The sequence below is a fragment of the Lagopus muta genome, chromosome 3 (genome assembly GCF_023343835.1).
Source record: "Lagopus muta isolate bLagMut1 chromosome 3, bLagMut1 primary, whole genome shotgun sequence".
Lineage (NCBI taxonomy): Eukaryota > Metazoa > Chordata > Aves > Galliformes > Phasianidae > Lagopus > Lagopus muta.
The window spans coordinates 713,133-727,518 of record NC_064435.1 but is presented as its reverse complement, the minus strand read 5'-3'; the positions used below and the strand labels follow the sequence as shown (position 1 = coordinate 727,518).

Genomic DNA, 14,386 nt, shown 5'->3' with positions numbered 1-14,386 from the left:
CAGTTCTATGATCTTTCAAGACCCTTCCAACCCAACCCATCCTACAGCTCTGTGATCTTTCAGGACCCAGCCAACCTAAGCATGCAGCAGTTCAATGTTTTCTGATCTGTAAGGACCTTCCCAACACAAACCATCCTGTAGTTCTGAGATCTTTCAGGACCTATCCAAGCCTACTGTGAAACAGTTCTATGCTTCTGACCTCTCAGGACCCTTCTCACCCAACCAATAGTTCTATGATCTTTCAGGACCCTTCCAACCCAATTGATCTTACAGTTCTGGCATCTTTCAGGACCCTTCCAACCCAATTGATCTTACAGTTCTATGATCTTTCAGGACCCTTCCAACCCAATTGATCTTACAGTTCTATGATCTTTCAGGACCCTTCCAACCCAACCCATCCTACAGCTCTGTGATCTTTCAGGACCCAGCCAACCTAAGCATGCAGCAGTTCAGTGTTTTCTGATCTATAAGGACCCTCCCAACACAACCCATTCTGGGATCTCTCAGGACCCTTCTCACCCAACCAGTAGTTCTATGATCTTTCAGGACCCTTCCAACCCAATTGATCTTACAGTTCTGGCATCTTTCAGGACCCTTCCAACCCAATTGATCTTACAGTTCTGGGATCTTTCAGGACCCTTCCAACCCAATTGATCTTACAGTTCTGTGATCTTTCAAGACCCTTCCAACCCAACCCATCCTACAGCTCTGTGATCTTTCAGGACCCAGCCAACCTAAGCATGCAGCAGTTCAATGTTTTCTGATCTGTAAGGACCTTCCCAACACAAACCATCCTGTAGTTCTGAGATCTTTCAGGACCTATCCAAGCCTACTGTGAAACAGCTCTATGCTTCTGACCTCTCAGGACCCTTCTCACCCAACCAATAGTTCTGTGATCTTTCAGGACCCTTCCAACCCAATTGATCTTACAGTTCTATGATCTTTCAGGACCCTTCCAACCCAATTGATCTTACAGTTCTGGCATCTTTCAGGACCCTTCCAACCCAACCCATCCTACAGCTCTGTGATCTTTCAGGACCCCTCCAACCTAAGCATGCAGCAGTTCAGTGTTTCTGATCTGTAAGGACCCTCCCAACACAACCCATCCTGGGACCTCTCAGGACCCTTCTCACCCATCCAATAGTTCTATGATCTTTCAGGACCCTTCCAACCCAATTGATCTTACAGTTCTATGATCTTTCAGGACCCTTCCAACCCAATTGATCTTACAGTTCTATGATCTTTCAGGACCCTTCCAACCCAATTGATCTTACAGTTCTATGATCTTTCAGGACCCTTCTAACCCAATTGGTCTTACAGTACTGGGATCTTTCAGGACCCTTCCAACCCAATTGATCTTACAGTTCTGGGATCTTTCAAGACCCTTCCAACCCAACCCATCCTACAGCTCTGTGATCTTTCAGGACCCAGCCAACCTAAGCATGCAGCAGTTCAGTGTTTTCTGATCCATAAGGACCCTCCCAACACAACCCATTCTGGGATCTCTCAGGACCCTTCTCACCCAACCAGTAGTTCTGTGATCATTCAGGACCCTTCCAACCCAATTGATCTTACAGTTCTAAGATCTTTCAGGACCCTTCCAACCCAATTGATCTTACAGTTCTATGATCTTTCAGGACCCTTCCAACCCAATTGATCTTACAGTTCTATGATCTTTCAGGACCCTTCCAACCCAATTGATCTTACGGTTCTATGATCTTTCAAGACCTTTCCAACCCAACCCATCCTACAGCTCTGTGATCTTTCAGGACCCAGCCAAATTAAGCATGCAGCAGTTCAGTGTTTCTGATCTGTAAGGACCCTCCCAACACAACCCGTCCTGTAGTTCTGAGATCTTTCAGGACCTATCCAAGCCAGCTGTGAAACAGTTCTATGCTTCTGACCTCCCAGGACCCTTCTCACCCAACCAGTAGTTCTGTGATCTTTCAGGACCCTTCCAACCCAATTGATCTTACAGTTCTGGGATCTTTCAGGACCCTTCCAACCCAATTGATCTTACAGTTCTATGATCTCTCAGGACCCTTCCAACCCAATTGATCTTACAGTTCTGGGATCTTTCAAGACCCTTCCAACCCAACCCATCCTACAGCTCTGTGATCTTTCAGGACCCAGCCAACCTAAGCATGCAGCAGTTCAGTGTTTCTGATCTATAAGGACCCTCCCAACTCAGCCCATCCTGTAGTTCTGAGATCTTTCAGGACCTATCCAAGCCAGCTGTGAAACAGCTCTATGCTTCTGACCTCCCAGGACCCTTCTCACCCAACCAGTAGTTCTATGATCTTTCAGGACCCTTCCAACCCAATTGATCTTACAGTTCTATGATCTTTCAGGACCCTTCCAACCCAATTGATCTTACAGTTCTATGATCTTTCAGGACCCTTCCAACCCAATTGATCTTACGGTTCTATGATCTTTCAAGACCTTTCCAACCCAACCCATCCTACAGCTCTGTGATCTTTCAGGACCCAGCCAGATTAAGCATGCAGCAGTTCAGTGTTTCTGATCTGTAAGGACCCTCCCAACACAACCCGTCCTGTAGTTCTGAGATCTTTCAGGACCTATCCAAGCCAGCTTTGAAACAGTTCTATGCTTCTGACCTCCCAGGACCCTTCTCACCCAACCAGTAGTTCTGTGATCTTTCAGGACCCTTCCAACCCAATTGATCTTACAGTTCTATGATCTTTCAGGACCCTTCCAACCCAATTGATCTTACAGTTCTGGGATCTTTCAGGACCCTTCCAACACAATTGATCTTACAGTTCTATGATCTCTCAGGACCCTTCCAACCCAATTGATCTTACAGTTCTGGGATCTTTCAAGACCCTTCCAACCCAACCCATCCTACAGCTCTGTGATCTTTCAGGACCCAGCCAACCTAAATATGCAGCAGTTCAATGTTTCTGATCCATAAGGACCCTCCCAACACAACCCATCATGGGACCTCTCAGGACCCTTCTCACCCAACCAGTAGTTCTGTGATCATTCAGGACCCTTCCAACCCAATTGATCTTACAGTTCTAAGATCTTTCAGGACCCTTCCAACCCAATTGATCTTACAGTTCTATGATCTTTCAGGACCCTTCCAACCCAATTGATCTTACAGTTCTATGATCTTTCAGGACCCTTCCAACCCAATTGATCTTACAGTTCTGGGATCTTTCAAGACCCTTCCAACGCAACCCATCCTACAGCTCTGTGATCTTTCAGGACCCAGCCAACCTAAGCATGCAGCAGTTCAATGTTTTCTGATCCATAAGGACCCTCCCAACACAACCCATCCTGGGACCTTTCAGGACCCTTCTCACCCAACCAATAGTTCTATGATCTTTCAGGACCCTTCCAACCCAATTGATCTTACAGTTGTGGGATCTTTCAGGACCCTTCCAACCCAATTGATCTTACAGTTCTGGCATCTTTCAGGACCCGTCCAACCCAATTGATCTTACAGTTCTATGATCTTTCAAGACCCTTCCAACCCAACCCATCCTACAGCTCTGTGATCTTTCAGGACCCAGCCAACCTAAATATGCAGCAGTTCAGTATTTCTGATCCATAAGGACCCTCCCAACACAACCCATCCTGTAGTTCTGAGATCTTTCAGGACCTATCCAAGCCAGCTGTGAAACAGTTCTATGCTTCTGACCTCTCAGGACCCTTCTCACCCAACCAGTAGTTCTATGATCTTTCAGGACCCTTCCAACCCAATTGATCTTACAGTTCTATGATCTCTCAGGACCCTTCCAACCCAATTGATCTTACAGTTCTATGATCTTTCAGGACCCTTCCAACCCAATTGATCTTACAGTTCTATGATCTCTCAGGACCCTTCCAACCCAATTGATCTTACAGTTCTATGATCTTTCAGGACCCTTCCAACCCAATTGATCTTACAGTTCTATGATCTTTCAGGACCCTTCCAACCCAATTGATCTTACAGTTCTATGATCTTTCAGGACCCTTCCAACCCAATTGATCTTACTGTTCTGGGATCTTTCAAGACCCTTCCAACCCAATTGATCTTACAGTTCTATGATCTTTCAGGACCCTTCCAACCCAATTGATCTTACAGTTCTGGCATCTTTCAGGACCCTTCCAACCCAATTGATCTTACAGTTCTATGATCTTTCAGGACCCTTCCAACCCAATTGATCTTACAGTTCTATGATCTTTCAGGACCCTTCCAACCCAATTGATCTTACAGTTCTATGATCTTTCAAGACCCTTCCAACCCAACCCATCCTACAGCTCTGTGATCTTTCAGGACCCAGCCAACCTAAGCATGCAGCAGTTCAATGTTTTCTGATCTGTAAGGACCTTCCCAACACAAACCATCCTGTAGTTCTGAGATCTTTCAGGACCTATCCAAGCCTACTGTGAAACAGTTCTATGCTTCTGACCTCTCAGGACCCTTCTCACCCAACCAATAGTTCTATGATCTTTCAGGACCCTTCCAACCCAATTGATCTTACAGTTCTGGCATCTTTCAGGACCCTTCCAACCCAATTGATCTTACAGTTCTATGATCTTTCAGGACCCTTCCAACCCAATTGATCTTACAGTTCTATGATCTTTCAGGACCCTTCCAACCCAACCCATCCTACAGCTCTGTGATCTTTCAGGACCCAGCCAACCTAAGCATGCAGCAGTTCAGTGTTTTCTGATCTATAAGGACCCTCCCAACACAACCCATTCTGGGATCTCTCAGGACCCTTCTCACCCAACCAGTAGTTCTATGATCTTTCAGGACCCTTCCAACCCAATTGATCTTACAGTTCTGGCATCTTTCAGGACCCTTCCAACCCAATTGATCTTACAGTTCTATGATCTTTCAGGACCCTTCCAACCCAATTGATCTTACAGTTCTATGATCTTTCAGGACCCTTCCAACCCAACCCATCCTACAGCTCTGTGATCTTTCAGGACCCAGCCAACCTAAGCATTCAGCAGTTCAATGTTTCTGATCCATAAGGACCCTCCCAACACAACCCGTCCTGTAGTTCTGAGATCTTTCAGGACCTATCCAAGCCAGCTGTGAAACAGCTCTATGCTTCTGACCTCTCAGGACCCTTCTCACCCAACCAGTAGTTCTATGATCTTTCAGGACCCTTCCAACCCAATTGATCTTACAGTTCTGTGATCTTTCAGGACCCTTCCAACCCAATTGATCTTACAGTTCTGGCATCTTTCAGGACCCTTCCAACCCAATTGGTCTTACAGTACTGGGATCTTTCAGGACCCTTCCAACCCAATTGATCTTACAGTTCTGGGATCTTTCAAGACCCTTCCAACCCAACCCATCCTACAGCTCTGTGATCTTTCAGGACCCAGCCAACCTAAGCATGCAGCAGTTCAATGTTTCTGATCCATAAGGACCCTCCCAACACAACCCATCCTGGGACCTCTCAGGACCCTTCTCACCCAACCCATAGTTCTATGATCTTTCAGGACCCTTCCAACCCAATTGATCTTACAGTTCTGTGATCTTTCAGGACCCTTCCAACCCCATTGATCTTACAGTTCTATGATCTTTCAGGACCCTTCCAACCCAATTGATCTTACAGTTCTATGATCTTTCAGGACCCTTCCAACCCAATTGATCTTACAGTTCTGGGATCTTTCAGGACCCTTCCAACCCAATTGATCTTACAGTTCTGTGATCTTTCAGGACCCTTCCAACCCAATTGATCTTACAGTTCTATGATCTTTCAGGACCCAGCCAACCTAAGCATGCAGCAGTTCAATGTTTCTGATCTATAAGGACCCTCCCAACACAACCCATCCTGTAGTTCTGAGATCTTTCAGGACCTATCCAAGCCAGCTGTGAAACAGTTCTATGCTTCTGACCTCCCAGGACCCTTCTCACCCAACCAGTAGTTCTATGATCTTTCAGGACCCTTCCAACCCAATTGATCTTACAGTTCTATGATCTTTCAGGACCCTTCCAACCCAATTGATCTTACAGTTCTGGCATCTTTCAGGACCCTTCCAACCCAATTGATCTTACAGTTCTATGATCTTTCAAGACCCTTCCAACCCAACCCATCCTATAGTTCTGGGATCTTTCAGGACCTGCCCATGCCAACTGTTAAGCAGTTCTACATTTCTGATCTATAAAGACTCTTCCAACCCAACCCCTCCAATGGCTCTGTGATCTTACAGGGCCGTTTCAACTCAGCCCGTGCCATATTGCTGTGATCTTTCAGGACCCTCCCAAGACGGTCTATCATATAGTTCTGTCATCTTTCAGGACCTGCCCAGGCCAACTATTAAACAGTTCTGTGTTTCTGATCTATAGAGACTCTTGCAACCCATCCAATGGTTCAGTGATCTTTCAGGACCCTTCCAACCCAACTTTCTGTAGGTCTATGATTCTCTGATCTTTCAGGACCCTTCCAACTCAACTGTACAGCAATTCTTTGACTCTCTAATCTATGAGGACCCTTCCAACCCAATCACTCAGCAATTTCATGATTCTCTGATCTTTCAGGACCCTTCCAACTCAACTGTACAGCAATTCTTTGACTCTCTAATCTATGAGGACCCTTCCAACCCAATCACTCAGCAATTTCATGACTCTCTGACCTTTCAGGACCCTTCCAACTCAACTGTACAGCAATTCTTTGACTCTCTAATCTATGAGGACCCTTCCAACCCAATCATTCAGCAATTTCATGATTCTCTGATCTTTCAGGACCCTTCCAACTCAACTGTACAGCAATTCTTTGACTCTCTAATCTAAGAGGACCCTTCAAACCGAATCACTCAGCAATTTCATGATTCTCTGACCTTTCAGGACCCTTCCAACTCAACTGTACAGCAATTCTTGGACTCTCTAATCTAAGAGGACCCTTCCAACCCAATCACTCAGCAATTTCATGATTCTCTGACCTTTCAGGACCCTTCCAACTCAACTGTACAGCAATTCTTTGACTCTAATCTATGAGGACCCTTCCAACCCAATCACTCAGCAATTTCATGATTCTGTGATCTTTCAGGACCCTTCCAACTCAACTGTACAGCAATTCTTTGACTCTAATCTATGAGGACCCTTCCAACCCAATCACTGAGCAATTTCATGATTCTGTGATCTTTCAGGACCCTTCCAACTCAACTGTACAGCAATTCTTGGACTCTCTAATCTATGAGGACCCTTCCAACCCAATCACTCAGCAATTTCATGATTCTCTGATCTTTCAGGACCCTTCCAACTCAACTGTACAGCAATTCTTTGACTCTAATCTATGAGGACCCTTCCAACCCAATCACTCAGCAATTTCATGATTCTGTGACCTTTCAGGACCCTTCCAACTCAACTGTACAGCTATTCTTTGACTCTAATCTATGAGGACCCTTCCAACCCAATCATTCAGCAATTTCATGATTCTGTGATCTTTCAGGACCCTTCCAACTCAGCTGTACAGCAATTCTTTGACTCTCTAATCTAAGAGGACCCTTCCAACCCAATCACTCAGCAATTTCATGATTCTGTGACCTTTCAGGACCCTTCCAACTCAACTGTACAGCAATTCTTTGACTCTCTAATCTAAGAGGACCCTTATGACCCAATCACTCAGCAATTTCATGATTCTCTGACCTTTCAGGACCCTTCCAACTCAACTGTACAGCAATTCTTTGACTCTCTAATCTATGAGGACCCTTCCAACCCAATCACTCAGCAATTTCATGATTCTCTGACCTTTCAGGACCCTTCCAACTCAACTGTACAGCAATTCTTTGACTCTAATCTAAGAGGACCCTTCCAACCCAATCACTCAGCAATTTCACTATTCTCTGATCTTTCAGGACCCTTCCAACCCAACCCTTCAGTGATTTTATGATTCTCTGATCCATAATTTGGGGTTCTGATGACCTTCCCTCCCCGCAGCCCCAGAAGCCGCTCCCAGACGTGGATGACCCCACGAGCGACAGCGTGCGGAGCATCAGCGTCAACACGCTCCTCCTCCTCAGCACCACCGTCGATCGGATGAACAACGTGAGTGCGTCACCCGGTGCTCTGCAGGGATGTCCCCTCCTCTGTCACAGCCCTTGTCGCCATCCCATCCCCTCTGAGCACTGCAATCACCGAGGCTGGAATGGACCTCCCAGGTCATCCAGCCCAACCGTCCACCTGCTGTTAATATTTCCCCACTAAAGCAGAAAACCCCACTGAGTGCTTTGTTAGGAACCGGAATGGGGAAGTGGAGGTTGGGGGGGGGGTCATCGTCCCTGGGGTTGTTCAAACCGGGGAGGTGTGGAATTTGGGGTCACGTCGAGTAGGACGGGTTGGAGTGGGGTTGGGGATCTCGGAGGTCATTTCCAACTTTTATGAGTCTACGGGTCCCTTTACGGTCGTGGTAGAGAGAGTTGGGGTTGGATTGGATGATCTTGGAGTTCTCTTCTGACCTTAATGACTCTGTGGTTCTATTTAGGGTCAATGTGGAGATGAGTTGGGCTTGAGAATCTTGTAGTTCTCTTCCAATATGGTTCTACTTAGCGCCATGGTGGGCTGGGTTGGGGTTGGACTGGATGATCTTGGTGGTCTGCTCCAACCTCACTGAGTCCCTGGTTCTGTTTAGGGTCGCAGTGGGGTGAGTTGACCATTGGACTTGGGGATTCGAGAGGTTTCTCCCAAGTTGGATGACTCTATGGGTCTGTTGTTAGGTGGGCTGGGTGAGGGTTGGATTGGATGATCTTGGAGTTCTCTTCTGACCTTAACGACTCTGTGGTTCTATTTAGGGTCAATGTGGAGATGAGTTGGGCTTGAGAATCTTGTAGGTCTCTTCCAATATGGTTCTACTTAGCGCCATGGTGGGCTGGGTTGGGGTTGGACTGGATGATCTTGGTGGTCTGCTCCAACCTCACTGAGTCCCTGGTTCTGTTTAGGGTCGCAGTGGGGTGAGTTGACCATTGGACTTGGGGATTCAAGAGGTTTCTCCCAAGTTGGATGACTGTATGGGTCTGTTGAGGGCGATGGTGGGCTGGGTGAGGGTTGGGCTGGAGAATCTTGTAGGTCTCTTCCAATATCAGTGAGTGTATGGTTCTACTTAGCGCCATGGTGGGCTGGGTTGGGGTTGGACTGGATGATCTTGGTGGTCTGCTCCAACCTCACCGAGTCCCTGGTTCTGTTTAGGGTCACAGTGGGGTGAGTTGACCATTGGACTTGGGGATTCAAGAGGTTTCTCCCAAGGTTGATGACTCTAGGGGTCTGTTGTTAGGTGGGCTGGGTGAGGGTTGGGCTGGAGAATCTTGGAGTTCTCTTCTGACCTTAATGACTCTGTGGTTCTATTTAGGGTCAATGTGGAGATGAGTTGGGCTTGAGAATCTTGTAGGTCTCTTCCAATATGGTTCTACTTAGCGCCATGGTGGGCTGGGTTGGGGTTGGACTGGATGATCTTGGTGGTCTGCTCCAACCTCACTGAGTCCCTGGTTCTGTTTAGGGTCGCAGTGGGGTGAGTTGACCATTGGACTTGGGGATTTGAGAGGTTTCTCCCAAGTTGGATGACTCTATGGGTCTGTTGTTAGGTGGGCTGGGTGAGGGTTGGGCTGGAGAATCTTGGAGGTCTCTTCCAATATGGTTCTACTTAGCGCCATGGTGGGCTGGGTTGGGGTTGGACTGGATGATCTTGGTGGTCTGCTCCAACCTCACTGAGTCCCTGGTTCTGTTTAGGGTCGCAGTGGGGTGAGTTGACCATTGGACTTGGGGATTCAAGAGGTTTCTCCCAAGGTTGATGACTGTATGGGTCTGTTGTTAGGTGGGCTGGGTGAGGGTTGGGCTGGAGAATCTTGTAGGTCTCTTCCAATATGGTTCTACTTAGCGCCATGGTGGGCTGGGTTGGGGTTGGACTGGATGATCTTGGTGGTCTGCTCCAACCTCACTGAGTCCCTGGTTCTGTTTAGGGTCGCAGTGGGGTGAGTTGACCATTGGACTTGGGGATTCAAGAGGTTTCTCCCAAGTTGGATGACACTAGGGGTCTGTTGAGGGCCATGGTGGACTGGGTGAGGGTTGGGCTGGAGAATCTTGTAGGTCCCTTCATTGACTCTAAGAGTCTATTTAGGGTCGTGGTGGGATGGGTTGGCGTTGGACTGGACGATCCTGCAGGTCTCTTCCAACCTTAATGACTCTGTAGGTCTATTTAAGACTGTGGCGAGGTGGGTTGGGGACCTCAGAAGTCTCATCCAACCTTAACAATTCCACGATGCTGTGGATTTGAATACCCCCGGAGCTGGCATCTCCCCCCTCCTGTCCCGCCGTGCTGTGGGCTCTGCATCCCCCCACTCCCCCCCAGGTGCTGTGGCCGTACCTGCTGGAGTTCATCACCCCCGTGCAGTTCACCAACGCGCTGACTCCCATCTGCAAGAGCCTCATGCATTTATCTGTGAAGAAACGAGAGGAGGGAGGGAACGCATCCCTGATCCCATATGACCTCAACGGTTGGTACGGGTGTGCAGAAAAGGTCGATCTGCTCAGGGTCGGGATGCTGTCTGATGCCATTTCCCTTCTGTTTGTAGGAAATCTTCCTTCGCCCCACGCCCTGACGACGCGGTTGCTGGTACGTGGTGTGGGGGCTGGATCACCTCGTTGGGTGATCAAATGGGGGCAGTGGGATGTGGGGGAATGGGTTGAACCCAACAGAAGGCAGCTTGGGGTCAGATGTGGGGAAATCCTTCACCCAGAGGTGGTGCAGCCCCAGCACTGCTGCCCGGAGCTGTGGGTGCCCCAACCCTGGAGGCTGTGGGGTGGGGTCCTGGGCAGCCTGAGCCGGGGGGCAGCCACCCCACGGCAGGGATTGGGCTGAGGGATTCTTTCCAACCCAACCCAACCCATCCTGTGGGTCTCTGATCTGCAAGGATGCTTCCAACCCAGGTCATGCTGTAACTCCATGCTTTTTTGATCTTTAATGACCCTTCCAACCCAGTCACTCCATGATTCTGTGACCTTTAAGGACCTTCCCAACCCAACTCATTCTATGGCTTTGTCATCTTTAAGGACCCTTCCAACCCAAGTCATACTCTAATTCCATGCTTGTTTGATCTTCAGCGACCCTTCTAGCACTGCCTTTTTTATTGCTCTGTGTCCTTCAAGGACCCTCGCAACCCCTTCTCTACCTCTATGACCTTCAAGGACCCTCTCAACCTCGTCTCTACCTCTGTGACCTTCAAGGGGTCTCCCAGCCCATTCTATGGCTCTGTGTACTTTCAGGACCCTCCCAACCCAACTCTTCCATGCCTCTGTGTCCTTCAAGGACCCTCTCAACCCCTTCTCTACCTCTATGACCTTCAAGGGCTCTCCCAGCCCCTTCTATGGCTCTGTGACCTTTCAGGACCCTCCCAACCCAACTCTTCCATGCCTCTGTGTCCTTCAAGGACCCTCGCAACCCCTTCTCTACCTCTATGACCTTCAAGTGCTCTCCCAACCCCTTCTATGGCTCTGTGAACATTCAGGACCCTCCCAACCCAACTCTTCCATGCCTTTGTGTCGTTCAAGGACCCTCGCAACCCCTTCTCTACCTCTGTGTCCTTCAAGGACCCTCGCAACCCCTTCTCTACCTCTATGACCTTCAAGGGCTCTCCCAACCCCTTCTATGGCTCTGTGTACTTTCAGGACCCTCCCAACCCAACTCTTCCATGCCTCTGTGTCCTTCAAGGACCCTCTCAACCCATTCTGTGGCTCTGTGAACTTTCAGGACCCTCCCAACCCAACTCTTCCATGCCTCTGTGTCGTTCAAGGACCTTCTCAACCGCTTCTCTACCTCTGTGTCGTTCAAGGACCCTCACAACCCCTTCTCTACCTCTGTGACCTTCAAGGGGTCTCCCAGCCCATTCTATGGCTCTGTGTACTTTCAGGACCCTCCCAACCCAACTCTTCCATGCCTCTGTGTCCTTCAAGGACCCTCTCAACCCCTTCTCTACCTCTATGACCTTCAAGGGCTCTCCCAGCCCCTTCTATGGCTCTGTGACCTTTCAGGACCCTCCCAACCCAACTCTTCCATGCCTCTGTGTCCTTCAAGGACCCTCGCAACCCCTTCTCTACCTCTATGACCTTCAAGTGCTCTCCCAACCCCTTCTATGGCTCTGTGAACATTCAGGACCCTCCCAACCCAACTCTTCCATGCCTCTCTGTCCTTCAAGGACCCTCTCAACCCCTTCTCTACCTCTATGACCTTCAAGGACCCTCTCAACCTCGTCTCTACCTCTGTGTCCTTCAAGGACCCTCTCAACCCCTTCTATGGCTCTGTGAACTTTCAGGACCCTCCCAACCCAACTCTTCCATGCCTCTGTGTTCTTCAAGGACCCTCTCAACCCCTTCTCTACCTCTGTGTCCTTCAAGGACCCTCTCAACCCCTTCTCTACCTCTGTGTCCTTCAAGGACCCTCTCAACCCCTTCTCTACCTCTGTGTCCTTCAAGGACCCTCTCAACCTCTTCTCTACCTCTGTGTCCTTCAAGGACTCTCTCAACCCCTTCTATGGCTCTGTGAACTTTCAGGACCCTCCCAACCCAACTCTTCCATGCCTCTGTGTCCTTCAAGGACCCTCTCAACCCCTTCTCTACCTCTATGACCTTCAAGGGCTCTCCCAGCCCCTTCTATGGCTCTGTGACCTTTCAGGACCCTCCCAACCCAACTCTTCCATGCCTCTCTGTCCTTCAAGGACCCTCTCAACCCCTTCTCAACCTCTATGACCTTCAAGGGCTCTCCCAGCCCCTTCTATGGCTCTGTGACCTTTCAGGACCCTCCCAACCCAACTCTTCCATGCCTCTCTGTCCTTCAAGGACCCTCGCAACCCCTTCTCTACCTCTGTGTCCTTCAAGGACCCTCTCAACCCCTTCTCTACCTCTGTGTCCTTCAAGGACCCTCTCAAGCCATTCTATGGCTCTGTGAACTTTCAAGACCCTCCCAACCCAACTCTTCCATGCCTCTGTGTCCTTCAAGGACCCTCGCAACCCCTTCTCTACCTCTGTGTCCTTCAAGGACCCTCTCAGCCCCTTCTCTACCTCTGTGTCCTTCAAGGACCCTCTCAACCCATTCTATGGCTCTGTGACCTTTCAGGACCCTCCCAACCCAAGTTTTCCATGCCTCTGTGTCCTTCAAGGACCCTCTCAACCCCTTCTCTACCTCTGTGTCCTTCAAGGACCCTCTCAACCCCTTCTCTACCTCTATGACCTTCAAGGGCTCTCCCAGCCCCTTCTATGGCTCTGTGACCTTTCAGGACCCTCCCAACCCAACTCTTCTCTACCTCTGTGTCCTTCAAGGACCCTCTCAACCCCTTCTCTACCTCTGTGTCCTTCAAGGACCCTCTCAACCCCTTCTCTACCTCTATGACCTTCAAGGGCTCTCCCAACCCCTTCTATGGCTCTGTGAACTTTCAGGACCCTCCCAACCCAACTCTTCCATGCCTCTCTGTCCTTCAAGGACCCTCTCAACCCCTTCTCTACCTCTATGACCTTCAAGGGCTCTCCCAGCCCCTTCTATGGCTCTGTGACCTTTCAGGACCCTCCCAACCCAACGCATCTCATTCTCCCTTTCCAGGTGGTGTCCTCCCGGCCGTACACCGGGGACGGTCGGGGTGCAGCAGCCCTGCGGCTCCTGCAGGCGTTGTGCTGCAGCGTTCACCCTGCCCTGGAGCAGCTCTGGAGCAAAAGGGTTCCTGTGCTGGTGGAGCGCATCGAGGGTAGGAGGGGGTTTCTTTGTTGGGGTCGGGGGCTGCCTGAGACCCTTTGGGGCTGGAAGAGCACAAAGGTGATTTTTCCTAGAGAACACTGATAAGTCGCTGCACCTGGAGGAGTGGGAGGAGGAGCTGCTGCTGGTGAGTGCTTCCACACTGCTGTGCGAAGGTGGGATGGCAAAGAGGGGGTGGCTGTGGTATTTGGGATCCATGTACCGGGCTGGGGCCGTAGTTTGTCTGCTGCTTAATTGGAGAGCCTTAAAACAGGACACGGAGAGGTAATTAACCCGAGCGGAGCTTGTGGTGCTCTGCTGATGGTGTTGGATTGACCTGGGGCCGTTTCTCGTGGCCTGGGAATAGGGGGAATAAAGGTGCATTTCTGGGCTGGGAGCAGGGAACATACAGCAAGGGTGATGGGTGGAGGAAAACAGCATGAAGTTCGACGTGGGGCGAGTGGAGGGGCCTCCATCTTGGGTGGGGAATGACTGCACAACCAGAACAGGCTGGGGCTGAGCTGCTGGAAGGGAGCTCTTTAGAGAAGGACCTTTAGGTATGGTGGGCAGTGATTGGTTAATGATTGACCAGCAGTTGACTAATGGGTTGACCCAATAGTTGAACGGTGGTTGACCCAAGGGTTGACCGGTGGTTGACCAATGGTTGACCAACATCTGACCCAGTGGTTGACCAATGGTTGACCAACATC

The 14,386-nt window shown here is 49.5% G+C and overlaps 1 protein-coding gene and 1 long non-coding RNA gene across 3 annotated transcripts in view; one reads left to right on the top strand and one right to left on the bottom strand.

The window, feature by feature from the left end:
* The window catches only part of LOC125691184 (maestro heat-like repeat-containing protein family member 1), a 146,356-nt gene that overhangs the window by 62,493 nt on the left and 69,477 nt on the right, over positions 1-14,386 (top strand). The window contains 5 exon segments of the mRNA XM_048940225.1: positions 7,907-8,014; positions 10,308-10,452; positions 10,531-10,571; positions 13,548-13,689; positions 13,772-13,824. Coding sequence (XP_048796182.1) covers positions 7,907-8,014; positions 10,308-10,452; positions 10,531-10,571; positions 13,548-13,689; positions 13,772-13,824 — 489 coding nt within the window.
* Positions 10,687-13,541, bottom strand: LOC125691187 (uncharacterized). 2 transcript variants are annotated; one of them, XR_007376028.1, is made up of 3 exons: positions 13,013-13,541; positions 11,569-12,852; positions 10,687-11,529 (listed from the first exon to the last, which is right to left on the bottom strand). It is a non-coding gene; the product is annotated as an uncharacterized LOC125691187 (long non-coding RNA). The 2 variants fall into 2 exon arrangements; XR_007376029.1 differs by having other exon boundaries at positions 11,569-13,341; positions 13,463-13,517.